Raw genomic sequence first — 23,216 nt, forward strand, 5'->3', positions numbered from 1 at the left:
AATCTTACAAAAAGCTTGTAGATTCGAATAATGTGTTAATGTTGTCAAATTGTATTTTTATTAGGTCCATATTCCATATGCCTTTATAAATTATTAAATTTAATTAATAATATAGATAGAATAATTTAGGGAAAAAATGTAAATGTTTTCTTCCGTAGTAAACTAAAGACTTACCCAGAAGTTTATGTACTTCACTTGCTTTAAATTTTAAGTTAATATTTATATTGCTAACAGTTTACATGAAAGATTTATGGCACTAGCAGGGAGTTGAATGCGCTCCTGTTTTGTGTTGTTGTTTATAAGAGACTGTTGCTTCATAAATATTATAATAAAAAGCACAAAGAAGAAATTCACGCATACTAACTAAAACTTATCGCTTGCTCTCTCTCTCTCTCTCTCTCTCTTTCCCCACATTCATTTTGCCTCTCCATCTCTCCTGTTCCATTTAATGGCTCTCCCACACACACAAACACACAAACACATGGACACGGCATGTGCTGAGAGTCGAGCGCATTGGCATTAGTTGACCCCCTCACCAAAACTCTCCCAAAAAAAAATGCTTTCATTTCTTTCTGGGAGCGCCAACATAATGTTTTGTGTATTGTTTTAATGTTTTGATATCATACATACATACATATATAAAAGCACACACACACATATAGACACCACACAATGGATTTTCATTTCTATTGCTGTTCTTGTGCTTTGGGCTTTGTATTTGAAAATTTCCATGTGGAAAACAGGAAAACTTTCATTTACATTACTCATCATTATCGTCGCCATCGTCGCCCTCGCCAAAGAGGCCGTTGTCAAGTGTCAAGTACTTTTAAGTTGATTAATTCGCATAAATGAGCATTTCCGAGAGTCAGTCGGTGAATTGAACTTAAAGTAACCAAGAAACTTCAGCTCCAGTTTCCTCATCTTCATCAGCTTAGCATCAGCTCCCCCTATCCCTTCCTACCACCACTCTCGCAAGTCAAGAGGCCGTTGTCATTGCCAATTTTCTGTTCATTGAATTGTTGCTGCTTGCGGGGCCCTTGGAGACGCATTCAGTATTATTTGCAATCTTTTCGCTTCATCGTTGTAACAATCATAAATTTATTAAATTACACTTGACAACAACAACACCAACAACAGCTACAACATCAAGAATAATGTCTGATAACTCAAATCAAGTCTTGTGAGAATTTATTTTAACAGACTCGCACGTTGAGCATCTCATTAGATGATGCTCCCCTTTGTAAGTCGCAGTAGCTGGCTAGTTTATTGAGTTGTCAGCACAGAGACGAAAGATTTCGAGATACACTAATCAGCACTTTTATACACATACATACATACACTCATACACTCATACATAAATGAAAAGACACAAAAGAAAAACCCAACGATGAAGTTATCAACTCATTTGAAGTTGATAAGAACGAAAATAATTAAAGTATCTCAGAGATAGCACGAGAAAAAATGCCATGAAAACTGATAATAAGAACGTTAAGTTATTGCATAATGCATTTTGTAGCAGTGATTCCAAAATTCTTCTTCAATTTTGGTTTGAAAACGAAATTTGAAAGGCTTTACACTTAATTATTAGGTATTATTTTTTACAGTGTATTGGTCTATAAAAATGGGAATTTTCGACAAAACGTCACAAGCGGGACCCAAAAAAAAGGACCCAAGATCTTGTTTTTCATAATATTGTATTAATATGTAGTTTCCAAAATTGTATGTATATATTTGTGTAGAAATCGAGTAGGGCAAAGTTAAGATTGTATATATCATGCATTGGGTAAGTTTTATAAACTCATTTTGTTAAAATATTTAGCACCTTTGGAATTCTCTTATCGTCATCTTTTCTTAAATTTGTCGTTTAAATTAGTCGTTTACACTTTATTGATACAAATTTTCTTTATTATTTCGACCTGTATTCTTAGCGTTAGCATTCATATACTGAAAATTAAGAAAGAATTCATTTTAAAGAAAAAATAGAGTAAATTTTAAAAATGAAAAAAAATAACAATTTTAAGTTTCAAATTATCACACAACTCGTAGAATTTGTCGATTTTAAACAATGACATCTACAGCCCTGCTCTTTTCCAGGTTTAATCTTAAAAGATATAACTCAGAGACTCACAATTTTTGGTATTATCATGATAGTACTCTTTAAATACTACCAAAAACTGCACAATAAGATAATCTGTGTAGTCGAAATTGTTAGGACATCCCCAAGTACCCTTCTAAACTAAGTATTTATTCAGAGATAAACCTTTTTAAGATACAGTGCAGTTTAAAAATCGCTGTTGAATCGCTAAAATATAAATTTAAGCCTAAGAAAAAACAAATAAAGTGGAAATTTTGTCATACAAAAGCCAATTTTATATAGTTAACTACTAATATAACAATATTTATATGTTTAATTTATTTTGTTGAATTTTGCTTCTAAAAGTCAATGCTCAAATGTAATCTAAAGTATTTTTAGAGTTTTTTAACTAAAGAAACAAAAAACATTCATTGTTTAAGTTTAAAAGAGGCATAAATAGTATTTAAAAGTCAAAAAATAATATTGAAAACGAAAATGTTGTTTCTCTAGTTAGAATTTATAACACTACATAGTGCTAAAAATATTAGATTATTTTTTTAAACTTTTTTAAAATAATTTATTCGCTACATTTATTTAGACTTTATCTCAATAATGTTTGAAAATGTTAAAAATTTCAATGTGCGGCAATGTGCTCTATTGCTTTATATAGAACTCTTCTTTAACTTTTTCAAATTTTCTTTCGAATGAAATATCTAAATTTACCCAAACAGCAAAAGCTAACTAAATCTTTGGATTTTTGTTGCAAAAATGAAAAATTTCGACAATAAACGACAAAGGATAGTTTTATGCTATGCAATCTAAAAATATTGAATTTAAGTTTTCGAATTGAATAATTGGTGTTTTTAGAAAAACAGATTTCAAGTCCTAACAAACCAATAAGCAAAGAAGGAGGTATAAAAGTAATAGAATTGAGATTTATCCAGTTTTTTTTAAGTATAAATTATAAAATGAGGAAAACAAATTCCAAATTCGGATAGTCTATGATATATTGCCCTAAACCTTTGGTTTTTAAGACTTGTAACAACTCAAATGTCCTTTGAAATGATACATTTGTTAAGGTTAAATTATTCTGATACATCTTAACGCACATTTGTCCAAAAAACAATACCTCGACTTTTAGAGAAATATTTTCTAGAACCTCAACCGAATCTTACCTTATAAAAGGAATTCCCTTGTTGAATGCTTCATCTGCGATTCGATTTAAGAACTCCAGCTTAAGCAAATGAACCGAGCTTTGTGTCAGCTCGTTAAGATCAAACCAAACCAGTTTATCTGGTCTCAACTGAAATAATTGTGATTTTTCCAACATTTCTATATGCACATGGATGTGTATATGTGTGTGTGCGTGTGTGTTTGAGTCTGTCTATACATCCATTTAGAAATCTCATAGCAGTTGGGACTTCCTCATTAGACTGAAGTTTTGATTTTTTAATTTTGTTTTTCTCTGTAATATCTTTTGTTGGTTTTACTGTACTGTGTGTACTCTACTGATTGACAGACTGGCAAATTCTAATTAGCTCTCAATTAGATGCTGTTGTTGTCAAGCACGATTGCCATTTCATTCGCAAATATGATCAAAGATACCTCCCACTTATACATATGTATGTGTAATGTGTGATCTACTAGGTACTTAAAAATAAACCATCTGCTTGATCAACAGCGAATAAAACATACATATAAAAAATTTACATAGATATATTTTACCCTTTCAACACTTTTTCATATCTATTATTTTTTGACGTCATTTGGGGAGGAGAATATATATGTGTATACATATAATTTTTGGGCAACAGCAATTGTCCGGCTACAAAACTACATAAATTTCATGTGGCAAATCTCTCGTCATTTTGGGAGCGATATGAACTTTCAGTTTCCCCCATGATCTAGTTTTTCATTTTAACATTATCAGCACCACTTCATATTTGACTTATACTTATGGCAACAAATTGTTTAACACTTTGATTAATACCATTATCAGATGTTAGCTAGTCTATGAGTACCTGTTCCAGTAAAAACCTGTTCCCCAGTCTATAGTAATTGTTTTACCTTTTTTTCTCAGATCCCGAGGGGGTTTTTAACACCTAAATATTGATTTTGGTCGAGTCGTGCCCCTGCCAATTTTATTTGTAAATTTTATTCTGCATATCTTGACTGGATGTCTGATGAACTGTTTTTTTGTGTGTTTTTTTTTTACCATAATTGATTAACACAAAATGCAAAAGTAAACGTTTTATTTTAAAGTATCAAAAAACCAAACAGAGGCATTTAGTTAATGAGTTCCAATGACGCAGTTGGCGTGATAAGTTCTTTCTACCTGAGCTCCTCGAACGAGGTGAAAGCGTATCGATCTAGCTTTGAAGTTCATTTTATATATAAATAAATATTTTGTTGGTTTGTTTGTATCTGATATATTCGCCCATCAAGCTGACCAGAGATACTGCAGAGCAAGTAACCGGGTGACCGTTGAGATTGTTTGTGATTGTTATCTACAGAGTACGCATGCTTTTTCGTTATATCTTATCGGCAATGATTACATTTACGTAAATCCATTTTGAGGGCATACATATGACAAAATAACAAATGACTATAGGGTCATATTTGGCTTGAAATTAGGTTGTTGATAGAAAACGAAAGGTTTAAGGCCTTTAGTGCTCCCAAGTGCAGGCGCACCCATAGGATTTGCTTTAAGCTACTGTAATAAGTGTAAAATATAAATTAAATTATCTTAATACCTAATTGCAGAAAAACTAAGGAAGTCTGAATAGCCTAAAAATAGACACAGATAAAGTTAGCAAAAATAAAATATGACAGGTCTTAACTACTTAAGGTCTTTAGCTGTGTCATTTTTGAAAAAAATATGGTTCTTTCTTTTGTGGGTTATTATTAAATAACCAATCTTTTTGTCGTACGTACTACTTGCAACTCCATTAACAGAATATATAGGTTTTTATACCCTTGTAGGGGGTATTATAAAAATGTTCAAATGTTTGTGACGCATATTTGTCTGTGCGTATTAACTTTACGCCCTGAATTAGATAGCTACTGAAGTGAAATTGGTACATTTATAAAATTTGTATGTACATATATGAGCTTTAAGATAAACGCAACGGACCACTACACAAACCAAAGCCTACATAATTTAGAAATATCTTAAGTAGAATTTTCTTATAATATATTTATTTTTACAAAGGGTTTTTCAATAAGGGCGGCTAAATGTTGAAATGGAATAAAACAAGCTGTGTGTGAGGTATTGACAGAATTTTTTTTTATTTGAAAGGCGCATATATTGCATTAAGTGTGGAATGTGACATCATTCAAATGCCCGCCTCGGCTTTTTACGATGGAACGTATCCGAGTAGTCCAATTTTTAATGACTCTTTCGCATAGATCCAGCTGAATTTGATGGCCTGTGTTATGTACACCTTTAGAGCATCGGTCGATTGTCGTTGATTTGCATAGACCTGCGACTTTAAGAAACCTCGCAGGAAAAAGTCTAGCGTGGTCAAATCAAATCAAACGTTGAAGGGTCGACTTTAAAGGGCCACCAAAATGAGCGAATGCGCGCAACGTTTGCGTTAATGAACACTCATTTTCATAATAAAGTTTTATCATTTGAACATGCCGTTCAATCGTATAACTTGCCATGATGATTTGACATAAGCAATTAAAAAATATTCAAAAGATTTGACAGATGTCACCAAAAAAAAAATGGCTCTCATGGGCTACCGAAATTGACCCGTTACAATTGAAAAACCCTTTATTTATTTTTATTCGCGATCTATCTTAAGTGGACAATAAGCAAATATTCTCAAAGGTTATCATGAAATGGGGGTCGAATAACCAGTCCGTCTCTGGTCTTAATGCCGGGCCAAGTGAGTGACTTTACTTCATACGTCTAATCTGCATGCTGTTGTCCAGCAGTTTGCGGGCCAGTGTATTATCATGGGGTCTAGAAGCTTGTTTTTGAATCGCTGCAGTGGAGTTAGACGCTGTGCTCCAGAGTCTTATGAATTACACAAATATTTTGAAAAATAAACTTATTCATGGTAATTTTTTGAATGAATTTTATGAACATTGTCGCAGCCAATGTTAGGTTCAAATTTGAAAGCGTCAATATTGTGATTATTGCTAAGAGGAGATTGAAACTATTAGGCATATTTTACTTAAGATCGCCAGTTCTGACTACTAATTCATGGCGCAGCTTCTTACCAATAATAGAATTGGTTATTAATTTACAAATATAATATAATTAATAATAAATGAAGTAAGTAAGTCGTCTCGCCGACTTTGGTATACCATACACCAGTAAAGCAAATATTTCAAGCATTTTCACATGCTTCTTACAAGCATATCTTAGTATCTCGCTCACTCAATCATACGAGCACCCTAGCGCCCCCACCAGCCAACGGCCAACTCCGGCCTTATGGAAAAACGTTTATATGCATAACTCGACTGTTTTTTATCCGATTTTGATCAAATTTGGTATTTTGCTAGATATTAGTATTAAATTTAAGTGTGCCAAATTTGATTGCATAAGGTAAAAAAATACGGGAGATAATCAAGTTTTTCAAATTACGGGGGCGGAAAAGGGCGTGGCAAAATTTGTATACATAAAAAATGTGTGCATTTACTAAGCGAATATATATACCAAATATGGTGTCTCTAGCTAGAATAGTTTTTGAGATAAACGCTTTTTTTAAATTGCGGGGGCGGAAAGGGGCGTGGCAAAAATTTGAAATAAACTTGATCACTCTACATACAACACGAGTCTACATACCAAATTTGGTGGCTCTAGCTCTTACAGTCTCCGAGATCTAGGTGTTCATACGGACAGACGGACGGACGGACAGACGGACGGACAGACGGACATGGCTAGATCGACTCCGTTGTTGATCCTGATCAAGAATATATATACTTTGTGGGGTCGGAGATGCTTCCTTCTGCCTGTTACATACATTTTGGCGACTTTAATATACCATTTCACCCTATGGGTGTATGGTATAAAAAATGAAGTAAGTAAGTCGTCTCGCCGACTTAGATATACCATACACCAGCAAATATTTAAACTTTATTAAACATATGCATTTTCACATGCCTCTTACAAGCATATCTTAGCTCACTCAATCATACGAGCACCCTAGCGCCCCCACCAGCCAACGGCCAACTCCGGCCTTATGGAAAAACGTTTATATGCATAACTCGACTGTTTTTTGTCCGATTTTGTTCAAATTTGGTATTACCGGGGCGGAAAAGGGCGTGGCAAAATTTGTACACATACAAAATGTGTGCATTTACTAAGCGAATATACATACCAAATATGGTGTCTCTAGCTCTAATAGTTTTTGAGATAAACGCTTTTTTTAAATTGCGGGGGCGGAAAGGGGCGTGGCAAAAATTTGAAATAAAATTGATCACTCTACTTACTACACGAGTCCACATACCAAATTTGGTGGCTCTAGCTCTTACAGTCTCCGAGATCTAGGTGTTCATACGGACAGACGGACGGACGGACAGACGGACGGACAGACGGACATGGCTATGGATCCTGATCAAGAATATATATACTTTGTGGGGTCGGAGATGCTTCCTTCTGCCTGTTACATACATTTTGGCGACTTTAATATACCATTTCACCCTATGGGTGTATGGTATAAAAATTTTTAGTCTATTATCATCAGCAGACAAAATTGATTAGGGTTTCCCCTAAAAATAAAAGTGATTTTTAAAACCGCATACCTTCTATATTTTGACGCGATGGACTTTTGATATAAAACTTTGGATACCTTACAACTGCACCTAAATGTGAAATGTTAAAATTTATAATAAATGCTATTCAATCAATTGAAAGATTTTTCAGAATCTTGATACAAATTTATAATAAATGCTATTTAATGTTTCAACTTTTCAATCAATAGAAAGATTTTTCAGAATTTAATAATGCCAGTCGTTGTTAATCAAAGGTATCTAGATAATATACATGGCTAACAATAAGATGCCTACCAAACAAATAGTGTTTCTCATAGGAATTACATATGTGTTATTTATTATTTGATATTATATTCCTAAAAGAAAAACTATTAAGTACTTTAATTTGAATTTCACTTAAGTACAAAGTGGCAGATATAAGCATAATTCCTTTTGAATTGTTACTCGTATTGTTCTTGGGCAAGCTATATGATTTATCGTATCAAAGGTTATATCCATGTTATTCTCTTTTTACCAGCAAAGAATTTAATGGAATTATTGCTGATTTTGCTTTACTTTATTTATTATCCTGTCGCTAAACGCGCCACTTTGCCCCAACCTACTGTATATTATTTCAAACTGGAATTAGAAAAATCAGTTGGAATTACCAAACAATACATGAAAAGCTAATGCATCTCAAAAACCATTTTAGTTATCATTGATTAAAATCATTTCCTGTGGGGAAAAATAGATCACATCGGATATTATCAACCGCCTCAGCAATTCTAAGTTGATCAACTAAATAGAAGCTATGTATCTTAATGCGATTTCACGAAACTATTCCATGTTCGGATCTTGCAATGTCTTTTGATAATTTTGAAAGTAGAACCGAATTTTTTACTTACAGACATATATTAAGTTCATTTAAGATAAGAAAATTATTAAAATTAATACTAATTGATCGTTGTGTCCTTGGTTTTACTGTTTTTATTTTTATTGAAAACGTTTTTAAAGAGATTTCATTTGTGTTTTGTCATGTTTGTTACTATTATTATTGTTATTATTATTTATATAATTTATGTAGGATTTAACATTAAAAACTTATTGATTAAAGGCTGCACTAACGTCTGTCGATTGATTGTTATATATCTGTATTCGATTGAATATATAGAAAGAGAATATATATAGTTATAGAACACTTTCAATACAATGTTACGATTTACGGAAACTAATTTCAAAAATTTGTATAATGTCTTTTGTTTTTTTTTGGCTTCGATATTGGTCAGATTAGTTAATGGGTTCTGTTGGTGACACAGTTGGTTTGGTCAAAAGAGATATTTAACATTAATAGGTGATTGTTTTTGTTGTTTTCTTTTTATATTAAAGATTGTATTACTTAGCATGTTTGTTGCGATTCAAAAATGCAAGCTTTTTTGCTTTGCTCGATTTTAAATGGCAGTTTAATGGTAATTTAAAATAAGCAATAATTTGTTTTGTTTGTAAATTTGTTTTAGTTTGTTTTGGTTTTTGGAACATCTGGTGAATGAGATTCGTACTTTGCTAATATTTATAATTAATAATTTACTTTTGACAAATTTAGCATTCAGCATTAATTTAATTTTACAATGCAAAAAAAATTGCTCATAATTGATGGAAATACCTCTTAAACGGTAGAATTCATCATTTCACTTTCAATTTTTCTATATCGTCTTGTATATAGATATATATATGTATATGATTTTGTTTGTGTATATATACAAATGTATACATATAGATTTCTTGTATGTAAAGAAGCTACAGTTGAAAAATTGTATTATCCAAAAATTTGTTTGTTTTGTTTGTCCTTGCGAATTAATTTCATTCATTTTTTTTTAAATGTAAATGTTTGCTATAGAAAAAATCTGCCATTTTGGTGTTCTTATTCTTCGTTACTATTATTTGCTCTTAAAAGTGGTTCTATATGGTTTCTATATATAATATAATTTGCACCTCTGTTAACTTTAGCCACGTTAATCGATCAAAAGCTCATAATGCACTGAGCCAATACGCTCCTTGCGGTCATGGATAATATTACGTGCCCATGCTTTGCATTCCACATTAATAATAATGCCACCTGAATAAAAGACCAATGAAATTAATATACATTTAACTATATATATATCAGGTATATTCCACTCACGTTTGGGTCGCTCGAAATGCACGGCAACCAAAGGACTTAAGTAGCCCTCAGAGTTTTGATAGGGATAGAAATATCCAGGGAATCCCTGTACGGGCAAATACGCCACAGGACCAATATTCTCTTGATCGGCTGGATTCTCACCCTCGCAAGTTACCCAAATGGTATTTAACTTAATGATGGAATTGAATACATTTAAATTAATAAATTTACTAATTGAACTACTTTTTTTTTGCTTACCTTGTGCGATTCTGTTGTCTCCACAATTTTAATATAATCCTTTAGCTTCGATGGCATATTTGCGGGCAGATCCTTTGAGGTATTGTAATATTCTGGTATCCAACCATAGATCTTGTTTAGCTTGAGGAAAATGCATGGTGAGCTCTTGTGATAGTTGTAGTTATTCTCCTTGGTGCAAGGCGACCACGACTTAATATCGACATCACAAACTTGTCCCTTCGGTGGGGGCTGGTTATAGTCACAGTTATAGATATTTTGACCTCGACCCGGTGTCAAACCAGGTACTTTGTACACTGCAAACACAATAGAAAGAGACAGATTTAATTTTGTTTTTAATAAAATATTGTTAAGAGTTCTATTGCAGATGTATTAAGCTTATCCACAATTAGATGGTCTATAGATCATATTAAAAAAAAAGACAAATATTGCTCATCTTTTTTTTTTAGCCGGGAATGCTAGCTTTATTTTGATGAAACTGTTTAACTTAGCTGAAGTAAGCAAGAAGTTTATTTCATTGAAATCATTTTGCAAAAATTGGTTCAAGTTTTAAAAACGAAGCTAAAACATCACATATATACTCAATATAGATATAAATATAGATCTCCAAGTAAGCAATTGTTAATTAACTTTGTAAGGTATGTCCGGCTTTAAGCAATTTTCATACAAAATTAACAAATAATAAAATTTAATACTTTTAGAATAATTTTAAAATTATTCAACATTTATTTAATTTGGAAATAATCAGATTCAACTTTTTATTTTAATTTAAATAAGACTGACAAAAGATTTGAACAATAGTAAATTATTCTATAAAATATGGGCATTTGCCTTTAGGAACTATTAAATGTTAGAGGGTAAACACAATTGTTCTCAATCTATCTATATACCAAGCCCAGTCAAAATTCGGCTTTATGACTTTAAAATGGGTCAAGGGGAACTATACAATCACAAAGAGAAATTTTAGAATTTTATAAACTACTCTTTTTTATTATTTTCAGAAAATAGTAATTGACTTTAAGTTTTTTTTTTGACAGCCTTACTCATCATTTTGATAAAACAATTAAAGCAAAAAACATCACTGAATTCTTTTTGAATAATTATATTAGGTATACAAAATGTAATTAGACTTATAAAAAATGCTCAGTTTATAAAGTGTAAACTTAAATTAGATTTTGAAGAGCACGAAAAGAGATTCAATTTTGTTGTTATAGTCAAAGTTATAACTTAAGCACTTTATTTATTATTTCATTATTCGATGAATTCATACATATGTAGACAAAAGTTTCAAAAAAACATAACAACTTTGCAATTATTATTTTCAGCCCTTAAAAACATTAAAACAGTCAACTAGGCCTAAATGAAAATATGTATGTTTGTTTCAAAAGGCAAGTAAAAATTTGTGTAAAAAAAATATATTATTCTCCATACACTTATAAGGAATTGTTAATAATTATTTGATGTGTCACTTTTAAACTGGATACTTTTTTAATAATATACATTTTTGCTATCTGACCTGCCTTAGTTATGAATTGTGTCCCATAGGAAAGGTTTATTTAGATCTATTAATTCAATATTTGGATCTTAGAGCCTAGTAACGACCTCTTTTGACAGACCTTGAACTATTCTCTATGTATTATGGGAAAACTTAGACACATGTGAAAGCATAACCAGCCAAGTAAAATGGGGGAAAAAAAATCGATAATATTTTATTTTAATTAGAGCATATGCAAAGCAAGTTGCGTGTTGTCAAGTCGTCGCCATCGTGGTCACACTTATCCGCCTAGCAACAAGAAGCACACCAACAATAACCGAGTCCGACCTGTCCCCAGGGTCAGACAACATGAACTTAAGGGTTGCCTTGGTCTTATGAACTTACCCGCCAGGAAATCATCCAGTGAGTCTGTCCAATGTTTGTAGTTCTCGTGCTGTGTGCCCTTGTACCAGATCAATGTGCTCTCGACATTGTCCACTGGAGGCAACGGCCGGAAACCGAGACCTAAATAGATATTGCAATTTAAATTAGTTTTATTTATCCACTTTTGGCTTTATTGTAGAATATATACTTACCGGGATTTGTGCCAATAATGGACCGATCTAGCTTCCATTTCGGTATTCTTGGGTCGAGTGTCTGGAAAAAGGCCCACATACAAATGGCCACTAGGGCGGCCAATACGCCATAGAATGCCACATAGAAGATGCCAATTTTAGCTAGAAGAAGATATGAAAGGAAAAACGTTTGATTAGATTATAATCAGAATAATTAACTAACGAAGAAAACCCAATAATGAGAGATTGAATCATTCAAGAAACGTTCTCTCGTTTCATCAATTGAGCTGATTGAATTAACCAATTGAAGTTATGTCTTCGGTCACCGAATGGGTTAAATTTTTAATTAATGAAGACAAGAAAAGAGTGTGGTGTGTCTGTTATGTCTGGAGATCCAACCTACCCGGCAAAATGAACTAAACAAAATGCTTCCAAATTGCTCGAGCTCGCAGCAATGTTCTAACCGGAGTGATTCACGAGTATAAGACTAGAATGAGCAACTCTTTCAGACACGTAATCGTTGTTGAATGTTTATTAACAGTGCCAAAGAGAATTTTAATTATCACTCAAGAGCGTACTTCGACACTCTTACGATCGCTCTCGATCAATACAAATGAACATAACCTCAAGTTATCCACGTTGTTAGTGTCAGAGTTGCTTCCAAGAGAGTCTTAAAGCAAGAGAAGACGAAGCGATCGAGGGAATGACAATAACAGAGAAGAGTTTCAGTCAAGATCACTAATACATACATTTTCCAGTTAGGTGGATTGACCAATCTCTCTCTATAGTTTGTTTACCTTACTAGCCATTTAATAATTGGGTTAAGTTTCAAAAAGTCTTTAAAATGCATATTTTATTTCGAATGATATTTATCATATATCATAGCCAATTTTATGATAATAATTATCCTATATCATAGTCAATATTATGGGATGGTTCATAATAAAAACTTATTTTTTTGATTTTTGTTTTCTATATATAACTAAACTACAAGTAAATATATATAACTATTAATTATACCAAATAATTGTTTATGAAGGGTTCAAAAAACTGCAAACTTTACGTCTTGTTGTCAATATTTTGTAGTTAATATTTTGTTAAATACATCTAAGAAACATTAATGCAAAATGGATAAATCATTTATGTGTGATGTAATATGTAAATAAATGTTTAACTTTTTGGGTAGAGCGTAAGTTAAGTCCTTAACACATAAGTTAATATCAAAAGTCTTGTGTTCCTAGAAACATCATAAATAGTAGAGTCCTTTATGTCTTGACTTTATTAAAATCTAAATACGAAGTTCATTTTAGAAAAACTTAATATTAAGGGTCAATGATACATACTGCCTTTAGATCCAATGGAAATCGTTAAAGGAAATCTCGAAAAATATCACCAAGAAGTAGGCTAATGTACTTGGTACTTAAATAATAATCTAACTCCAGGTTAGGATTAATAAAATCTCTCTAGATCAAGATAGATTTGTTTCTATATGTCAAAGTAATTAATTGTATATGGATTAAACTCTTATCACACTAGAAAAATTCATTTCAATGATTTATTCTCTATTCTCTCTAGTTTGAACAGAAATAAGCTAACAATATATACATAAGTAGTACTTCAAATTAATGCAGATTAAACTTTTGCTCAAAAAGTATACACATATAAATATGGCACCATAAACATATTGACTTTCTGTTTCATAAATGTAAATCAACTTTGTTTACGAGTTGTTTAGTTATGGCTTTTTAAATTACGTTCTGGTGTTTTGAATTTGAAAGAGATTATTCCATCCTGACAGTGACAATGGCCTTGCATTTATTTTAGCATAATGCAGTAAAACTACTTCAGATTTATGTAAGCACATTTCGATTTGACACTTGGCAAGAGATTGGCCATTAAATGACAGACCATTCATATGTTAGTCCATTTTGGTAAGCCAAAATTGCTTCATTAATAAAAGAGAGAGAGAGACACGAAAGTCAATCAATCTATCTGGTTCATTGGTATTTTGTAAGATAGTTGAGATAAAAGGCTAATTACTAATAAAGGACATTTTTACATGGACCATTATATATGTAGGTTAACATTAACCTGACAGGCCTATGTACTTTTTGACATGTCGTTGTTAATTTATGTTCTTTCCCGGATTCTGGTTGTCAGTCTTATCAACGTCATGGTACATTTTAACAAGTGCATGGGATAACATAATTATGACATTTTTTGTAGCATTTTTTCCAGCCTTTTCACATGAGAGTATCAACCGAGTGTGAAAAGTGGCGCAAAGTTTTGGCAAGAATAACGTACCTACACCCAAACCCCATTTACATCTGGTATGTAATTAAAAAAATATTTCGCAACTTGCACTTAGCAATTGAGTTTGAGGTAGTTAAGTTCGGAGCAAGCCATGTAAGAGTAAATGAAGAGTGACGGATAATAATGTGCAATGACTTACAATGGGGGAAAGGATTTACGAGTAATAAAAGTCAAAACTTTTTTGACATTGACAGCAAAAAAATTTCAATTATTGAATATAAGATTTGTAACAAAATAATGCGAGGTAGTGGCTATTAAAGTACCTACTAGATACAGACAAGATGTCTTGTCAAAACTATACACACTTTTAAGTTGTTGTTAAGTTAAAGGACTAAACCATATGCTATAATGGCTTGTTCTCATAAATAGCAAGCCAGTAAGGGTATAGAACCTTCTGATATAATTCTGCGGATTTGTTTCTAACTAAGTTACTGTGTGATTCATATGAGTTACAGATAACAAATTATAAATAATCGCAAAGGCTTTGCAAGTTTAATTATCATAATTTTTTAAAGTCGTGCAACATTTTCAAGTACGATAAGCATTTATTTACTTCCCCTAAAAAATAGGTCAAATTATAATAAATAAAGCTGTTAATCATCAATTTTTCCTACTGTTTAATACATTTGTAATTAAGTTTCATTGATTTTATTAATTGACTGACTGATAAGAATATGAACTTTTAGTTTCGTCTTTTAGGTTATTCCCAGAAATAGAACTTACCCCATGAACTGCGATCACGTCCCATAACCGTACCCTCTTCAGAATTGTACATGAACTTGGCAAAACTGAAGGGTTCGGGCTTACGTATATTATGGAGATCCTCTTCCGTATTGGAAGTTGGCATTGGTACAGGTTTCGACATTTTGGTGGGATTTTTTATTTATTATCTTTGTAGAGATATATATTTTTTGTATGTTTCTTTTGTATTTGGTGATTTGGTTAGGCGTAATAATAAATATATTTTAAGTTAATAACAAGCTAAAAGGAAAAGAATTTCACTTATATTGATTTACGCGAATTTTATTGGGTTTTTATTTATTTATTTTTTTTGTAGGATACACATTTAACGATATTGTTTCGCTGTCATTTTCACTTGTATCTCTACGCACACACTTAATACGGTATACATTTATGTATATATATACATATATATATATGTACATATATATACAGTTTACAACTTTTCTACACATTTTCGCATTTTACACCCTCCCTGCCTTTGGCTTCATTCAACACCCTCTATCAATCGCTCCTTCTTTCTCACTCTTTCTCTCTCAATTGAGTCCTTTATGCTCTCTGTTTTGTTTTGTTGTATATCACAATTTTCCCTACACATACATATATATACAAACTGCGCCCACTCTCTCCTCCAGTTTCCCCTTGCATCTTCCGGCTTGTATTAACCAAGTGTATCCGGAATAAATTTGGCGCCTTTCTTTTGCCCTATGTTTCTATCATTGTAAGCAATATTTAAAGGCTTTGGATTGAGTTTTAAAGATACTTTTGAAATGACTTTGAAAATTACAACTTTTCTTTGCTTTTGTTAATACTTTTATCTGTTATAACTGTATGTAAAAGTTTATATTTTTGCCCCAACTGCATTTTTATTAAATGCATTTCCGCATCTCTTGGTGGCCGCTTGACCCGGCAAACTCTGAGATACAAAATTATATTTTCTACTTGATATTTCTTTCTTGAAACCAACAAAAACACAAAACTGTGCGCGCTCTTTTGAAAACATACGGATACAGATACAGATATACACACACACACACACACACTAAGAAACACTGACTCTGTATAATGTTTGTGTCTCTTTGGTGTCGCTCTTTGGAGCTTACAAACAACCACACCTTTTGAAGCGTTTCTTCAACGCGGAGCCTCGAAAAAACCTCAAGATACTTTTTTTTAACTGATTATTTGCATATGTATTGGTGTTTTAATGTGTGTGTGTGTGTCTCGGGCGTGACAAAAATTTGAGAGGCAATATGAATGAATCTTCAATTTTAAATTTTTATGATTATATTAATTTTTTTCCAACAAAGACTGAAGCTAATTGTAGTTAGTATTCTTTATATTTTGATTATATTTTTAATTTCTTCACACACTTCACTCTTTACCACTTGGTGTTGGCCTGGCCAACACACACATACACAGAAACTCTAAATTCTTGGTGAGTTCTTTTAGCTAGTGTTTCCAGTTTTCGACCCGTTCAACGTTTCGCAGCCGCTCAAAACATATTTCAGACTGAAATCCAAAACCGAACTCTGTCAATATCGCAGTCCCCAGACTTGGCTTACATGTTTCTGGTTTTGTGTATATGAAAAAATGACTCAACGTCTCTAACCCTCTCCATTGCTCTCTCTCTCTCTCTCTCTCTCTCACTCTCTTTCTCTACAAATAGTCTCTTGTTGTCTCTCCCCACTTTTGCCGCTCTTGGCTCGAAACCTTTGGGCATTAACTCAGCTGAGTTTGTTTTGAGTGGAAAATGTACATTTTGGCGGCATTTTTACCCAGTGAGTGAGTGAAATTTCCTTTTAGTTTTCGGATATTACGATTCTGAGATTTTAACTCTTGGTTTGGGCTGGGCCCGGACAGTAATTGGCGTGGGGAACATTATTGGGCTTGCACTTGTTTTAATTAGACTCTGCCATATTAGCGATTGCACATTTTGTGCAAATTGCTCTGCGTTTGTAAGCGTAGTTTTCACGGCTACACTGAAACAAATTACTTTAAATGTTCAAATGTTCTTTTATTTATTAATTACCAGTAGTTGTTAAGTCACAACTAAAAGTACTTTAATGTAGTCTTGGAAAAATTCTTCATCAGATTTAAATTTAATAACTTCTTTTTCAGCTTGTTATACAAATTTGCTCAAAGTTTGAGCTTCAATTTCATTTTTTTTTTTAATATTTTTTTTAACTAGTTCTTTTCAAATGATTGTGAGCAAGCCCTAGTGTAGTAATTCTCAACCAGTTTTAGCGTTACATTTTTAGATCTGAAATTCTGCCTATAATTTTATTATGTTACTCGTAAGATTGACTCAAGTTAGTTTAAGATTCTAGCCAAATTAAACTTCTTATTAGTTAAACTTTTCTATATTTCTAAAGGAACTATAATATTTTATAGAAAATTCTGGAATACTAAAGAAATATACATCTAGATATATTAGATATCTAAATGATAATTTCATTTATAGACTTTTCCTGTTTTAAAAGATCATACTAAAAGTGTGACTTACATTTAAATCCACCAAAAATTGAAGGCTTAAAGCTGTTGCAATTTTTATAGTGCCGAAGGAACAATTATTACAATAAATAACAATGTTTAAACAAACTCTTAAAATTGGCTGTGACTCAGTATTATTCATAAGCTAACTAATATGCATGTAAGTCTGTCGGTTTTTTTTTTCTCTCGAAATATTTATTGACGAAATGCCGTTGCAAAATGTTCTCAAGTTACTTATAAATATTAATAAAGTGCATGTCTATCCATTAAAAATATTAGGCACTTAGTTTTCTATAGTTAACTAGAAAGGTGTAATTTTTGAAATATATTGACTCTGAAGTTTCAAATAAATTGTCTTGTTGGTCATAAAATTGAGTTACATTTCACACCATTCTCTAAAACTGTGATTGAAATTTTAGGGACTCTAAGCCACAAGTTTTGAACTATAATTTTGATTTATAATAATAATAATAATAGTGTAAAAACTAAATATTTAATTAAAAGATGTAGAACAGCGACTGTATTTACTATGTATTTTATTTTAGAGATCTATTTAATCTATTTAGATTACTGAAAATAATTAATATTTATTAGAAATAGATCATACAGGGTGGCCCAAAAGAAGTCATCCGTTGTTGTTTCGCTCTCAATTTTTTTTTTAAGAATGAAACATATGTTCCAAAATTGACCAATAAAATTCTCAAGGTTTAAATAAACATAATTTAAAAACAGAATTAAAGTTTTTTATTTAGAACAAAAATGAGAGCCAAACATCATGGTATGTTTTCTTTTGGCCCGGATGACTTCTTTTGGTACACCCTGAATTTGGATTTGAGTAATAAAGAAATTATTGTTAATTATTAGCTTTATTTCTAACTGAAATTATTTATAGTGTATTTAGTAAATACTATTTACTATTAGTTTTTTTTTATTATTTTTATTATATACATTACCAACTAATGTCACGATTAATTATTATTTTTAACCATTGTATTTAATTTGGACATAATAAAATTATTAAAAATATATCGTATTTTGATTAAAGCAAAAATAAAGTATGGCAATTTATTGAAAAAAAAAATTGGATGGAAATATATATTTTGCCCTAAAATTTTGAGCAGTGTAGCAAAAGGCACTTGAAAATATGTCATTCGTGCTAAAGGCTGCATTTCCATCATGTCCCCAAATGCATTTGTCAAATGTAAATGCAAATGCACAGTTAACTGATGCATTGTTTGCATTGTGTTGTTGTTGTTGTGCGCGGCTGTTGCATGTCCCGTGGCAATGATGACTGTTGCATGTCCCATCCACAGTCTCATTCTGCTATTGTTGTTGGAGTGATTTTCGGTCGGACTCTCATTCACTCATTTACCTCACTCTCTCTCTCTCTCTCTCTGTCTCTTTGTGTTAGTACAGGATCGCTTGGAACATTGCCAAAACTCAAAACACCAACTTCTAGGTGCATGTGAGTGTGTGTCCGTGTGTGTGAGTGTGTATCCTTGAACCACTCCACTGCGTCATTAGCACAGAGAGTGCGTTCAAAAAGTGTGCGCTTGCCCGCAAAACCTGTTTTTCAAATGCGGTCACAGGATACAACAAGCCAATGCAGAGTATTTTCAAAACAGAAAATAAACAACTCGATGATGATGATGATGTTGACGATGATGATGATGAAGAACAAGAAATAAACTCCAGTGGACTTTCCAATGCTCCGAGGGTGGAATTCATGCCAAATGAGGGTTGGTAGCAGCACAAACTCCACAAATATTTATGCGTGACCGGCACTGGGGAGAGTAAGGATTCCAACTGTACATATACACACACAAAACATATATGTATCTATATATGTTTGAGCTTATGTGAGACACGCGCTCCAGTTTTATTCCAAGTACTCGACATCCTTATACATACATATATAAACACACATTCATTAAAAATGAAATATGGAATCAGCTACTGCTTAAACTTCATGAAGAAGGAGCTGTGGCAACAGAATCTCATGAACTTTAACGGAAACAGGGCTCATGTTTAGATTCCTGGATATCAATGGGATTGACAGTTATAGTTCTGTTCTGTTCTGTCAATTTTTGTTTTTATCCTTTTTTGGTTTGGATGGAGTCATTTTAATTAAGACCTGTTCACCCAGGCTACGTCAGAGTTGCTCTTCCTTTTTGAGTGTGCCTAGTTTGTGCATTTAATGAGTGTCACCATTGAGTGGTACTTGGCACAACAAGGAGCAGTAGGAAGAAGCATCAGTTTGACACGGAGGCTGTGCAATTGACAAGCCATCCTTTGGAGATAATCGATTTCTATTGCGTTTGTGATAGCTTTGAGTGGCAGGGAAATGGCTTATGGACAGAAACATTCCATAATCTAACTTTATTTGCAAAACTTTTCAAAAGGATTCTGACATTTACTGTTTGTCCTAAAAAGATTTTCTGTCAATCACTTGCATTAACATATACTTTTTAGATAGAAGAAGAAATTTATAATCAATTATTATTGGTTGTAGTACTGTGATTAATTTTAAGTGCTTGACTTACATTAATTTATAATGTTAATGTTAAGAATATGCAAAAAGAACCACTTAGAGACTTTTACACCGACAAAGTCAGAGTTGTTTGTTTGTAATAAAAGTAAGCGATATGAAAAGAATTTATACATTTGCAACTCAGTCACCTATATTCAATAATTTTCAAAGTATTTTTTTAAACAACTTTAAAGTAAATACTTACTTAAAAGTTCTTGTTGTGTGCATGTATGAGCTTCTCAATCAACTCATACAGGAAATTTTTGAAAATTAGAATTGGTATCGATTTTTCAATATGAAAAAGACGAATTATTTTTACAAGTTTTAAAAATTTCAGCTCAGTTTGATTTTGAAAAATACAAAGCAGTGGTTTGGACTTAAATTTTATCGTCTATGTGTAATGCATTTTAAAATATTTAATGAAAAAAAACATAAAATATTAAAGTTGCCAAGGATAGTTAGCGTTTCCGCAATACTGGAAATGAAAGGATTTAGTTTATTTAAAATTAACAAATATATATAAGTACATATATACATAGGTATGTATATTTAAGTATTTTCAGATACTGAAACAATCTGGCGATTTCGTATCCAACGCCCAACTTGATTATTTTTTTTAAATTAAAAAACTATCCGAATTTTTTGGTGATAAGTAGTTAATTAATTGGTAGCTTAAGCAGTTCTCGAAATTTAGCAATGTACAAATTTATGTATGTAAATTTCAGTAATTTATTAACGTTAAGTTAACGTGATAAAGGTTCTCTTGGAGTAGGGTATTCTAAAATTGTAACGACGATTAAAATTACCTAAACTTATTTATCTATCTTTGATTTTTAAAATCAATCAGGGGACGTTTCTTGTGTACCTTCCGAAATTTGTATTTTTAATTTTCTCGAAGTGGAAAACTAAAAAGGAATTGTCGAATTTTTGAAAAATAATGTAGTAGAAACTTTTGCCAAAGAAATGCGATCCAATTAGCATACATTTTTATTATTTACTTGTATTTTATAATCATAACAAACTTAACTTAAAACTAAATTGATTTTGGGATCATTATTTCGTTTGAGTACTGAGTGGCACTCGCATAGAAATGAAAATTATTTGTTTTGGATTAATTTCTAACGTTGGAGTTGTATTTTGCAGTCTCATGGCTAAGTTTGCGATAAATGTTCGACGTCTGCAGGTTATATCCTATCTGCAGACTTTATGATCTTATAACATTGTTAACTAATTTTTGTAAAAAATTATTTTTTATATTCTTCTGACTAAAAAATGTAAACTCTTTTTGCAACGTTATAAAAATAAAGTGTTTTTTATAAGAACATTTGTGGAAATTATATATCCTGCAAACATATCATTGAATAAATATTGATGTGTTTATTTACATATCTCAACCGCATTAATTTGGGAACTAATTATATAAAGAACATAAGTTACAGTCTCTCAGGTTTCCTTTTATGTTTTTTTACACATAATTTTTAATTATGCTAATATGGCTGTCAAATTAAACTTCATCAGAGTTCAATAGGTCAGCATTTTTTAACAATTTCATATTTTCCCACTTTTGTAGGAACTTTAAGGGTCAAACAGTTTGAAATTTGAAATATTTTGTATAATTTCTGCAAATTTTTAACGGTCATTGCATTAAGCTTGGCAATTTCTAGGAATAGAGATATAATTTGCCATTTATTTTGTAATGTTGCTTAAATTAAATCGTATTCCTTAGTACGGTCAGAGTCTAATCTTATCTGCTTTGTTTAGTTCGGTAATTTTTTTTCTATTAGCAAAAGAAATATAATCCTTTAACAAAGACTTCTGCTGATTTAATAACCTGTTTTTTAGTGTAAAAAGTTAAACAGATTCAATATAAGATATTTATTGAAATTACAAATTTCACATATAGTTATCATTTTATTTTTCGTTTATTCCCCCCTTTTTAAATATCCACAAAAAAAGTACATAGACTTTGTAAGTCAATGTCAGCAGATGAAGCTAAAGATATAGCAGACGCTTATTTATATGCCTGTGTATAGTTTGATTGCATAATGATATAATTGACCGATATAGGGATAAGTATCTGCTCGTACTATCAGTGGACAGACGTGTGGGTGTGTGAGTGTGTAAGCGTGTGCCCGCCAAAGGTCAAAGAGAACAGAGCACAGCATCCATAGCGAAATGGAGGCTAAAAACTGCCATTGGCTGAGCAATCGAGATACACACACAGACACACACACCGTTTAATTCATATGTATTCAAAAGATATTCCTTTTGATTAAATGTGCGAACTGGCACAGCTTGACATTTTATATAAAGATTTACGGGTATTATGACGACCAAGAACAAGTGCCTTTATGTAACTTACCCCAACTTTCGATGGTACGCCCGAAATATGAATTATCATCGGAATCGTATATCATTTGCTTGAACGATTTCTTTTTGGGTCGCTCCGGTGGCCTAGCATAATACTGTTGAAAGCCATCGATGCAATCCTCTGTGATGGTCGGCATTCTTTTTCCAGCAGCCCAATGTAGTCGCAAGCGGTAGCGGGATCGAAATCGGGATATGGATCTGGATCTACTTGAGGTTGAAACGTATACGTATTCCTCTATGGCTCTCGGTCTGCTGATAAACCGCACGCGAAGTCAACACCGTAGCGAGTTCTTTGCGAGACTGATCGCCACTTCCCGTTCCAGAAATTCTGAACATGAGCTCCTCCAATGAAGCTTGTGCCATAATCCATGCAGAAGCCGCGTTGTCGACTATGTTGACGACGACGGCGACGTCGACGTTGGCGTAGGCGTTGATGATAGTCCAAATGATCATCATCGTGTTACATATTGTATATATATATATATATGAAATAAATTATTCTTTTCTCTCGTTCCGACTCGTGCAACACA

The 23,216-nt window shown here is 32.2% G+C and overlaps 1 protein-coding gene across 2 annotated transcripts; it reads right to left on the reverse strand.

Annotated features, from left to right (window-relative positions):
• Positions 1 to 8,749: 8,749 nt before the first annotated feature.
• On the reverse strand, positions 8,750 to 22,972 carry LOC6643791 (sodium/potassium-transporting ATPase subunit beta-2). Of its 2 annotated transcripts, XM_015177992.3 has the most exons (7): positions 16,667 to 16,805; positions 15,279 to 15,536; positions 12,264 to 12,404; positions 12,073 to 12,192; positions 10,197 to 10,489; positions 9,960 to 10,128; positions 8,750 to 9,893 (listed from the first exon to the last, which is right to left on the reverse strand). In XM_015177992.3, exons 2-7 carry the CDS (start codon positions 15,418 to 15,420, stop codon positions 9,790 to 9,792), a joined length of 969 nt encoding a protein of 322 aa, XP_015033478.1. In that variant the 5' UTR covers positions 15,421 to 15,536; positions 16,667 to 16,805; the 3' UTR covers positions 8,750 to 9,789. The 2 variants fall into 2 exon arrangements, with proteins under 2 accessions (XP_015033478.1, XP_002067081.1); XM_002067045.4 differs by lacking the exons at positions 15,279 to 15,536; positions 16,667 to 16,805 and adding an exon at positions 22,679 to 22,972.
• Between the last annotated feature and the right edge of the window lie 244 nt (positions 22,973 to 23,216).

The sequence above is a fragment of the Drosophila willistoni genome (assembly GCF_018902025.1).
Source record: "Drosophila willistoni isolate 14030-0811.24 chromosome 2R unlocalized genomic scaffold, UCI_dwil_1.1 Seg167, whole genome shotgun sequence".
Lineage (NCBI taxonomy): Eukaryota > Metazoa > Arthropoda > Insecta > Diptera > Drosophilidae > Drosophila > Drosophila willistoni.

Bases quoted from the DNA above. Each gene is read 5' to 3' on its own strand.
- LOC6643791 (XM_002067045.4), bottom strand. From the start codon at position 22,823: ATGCCGACCATCACAGAGGATTGCATCGATGGCTTTCAACAGTATTAT. The intron at 12,405-22,678 runs GTAAGTTACATA...ATCTTCTTCTAG, and splicing joins GCGTACCATCGAAAGTTGGG to CTAAAATTGGCATCTTCTAT. The intron at 10,490-12,072 runs GTAAGTTCATAA...TTGTGTTTGCAG, and splicing joins ACTGGATGATTTCCTGGCGG to TGTACAAAGTACCTGGTTTG.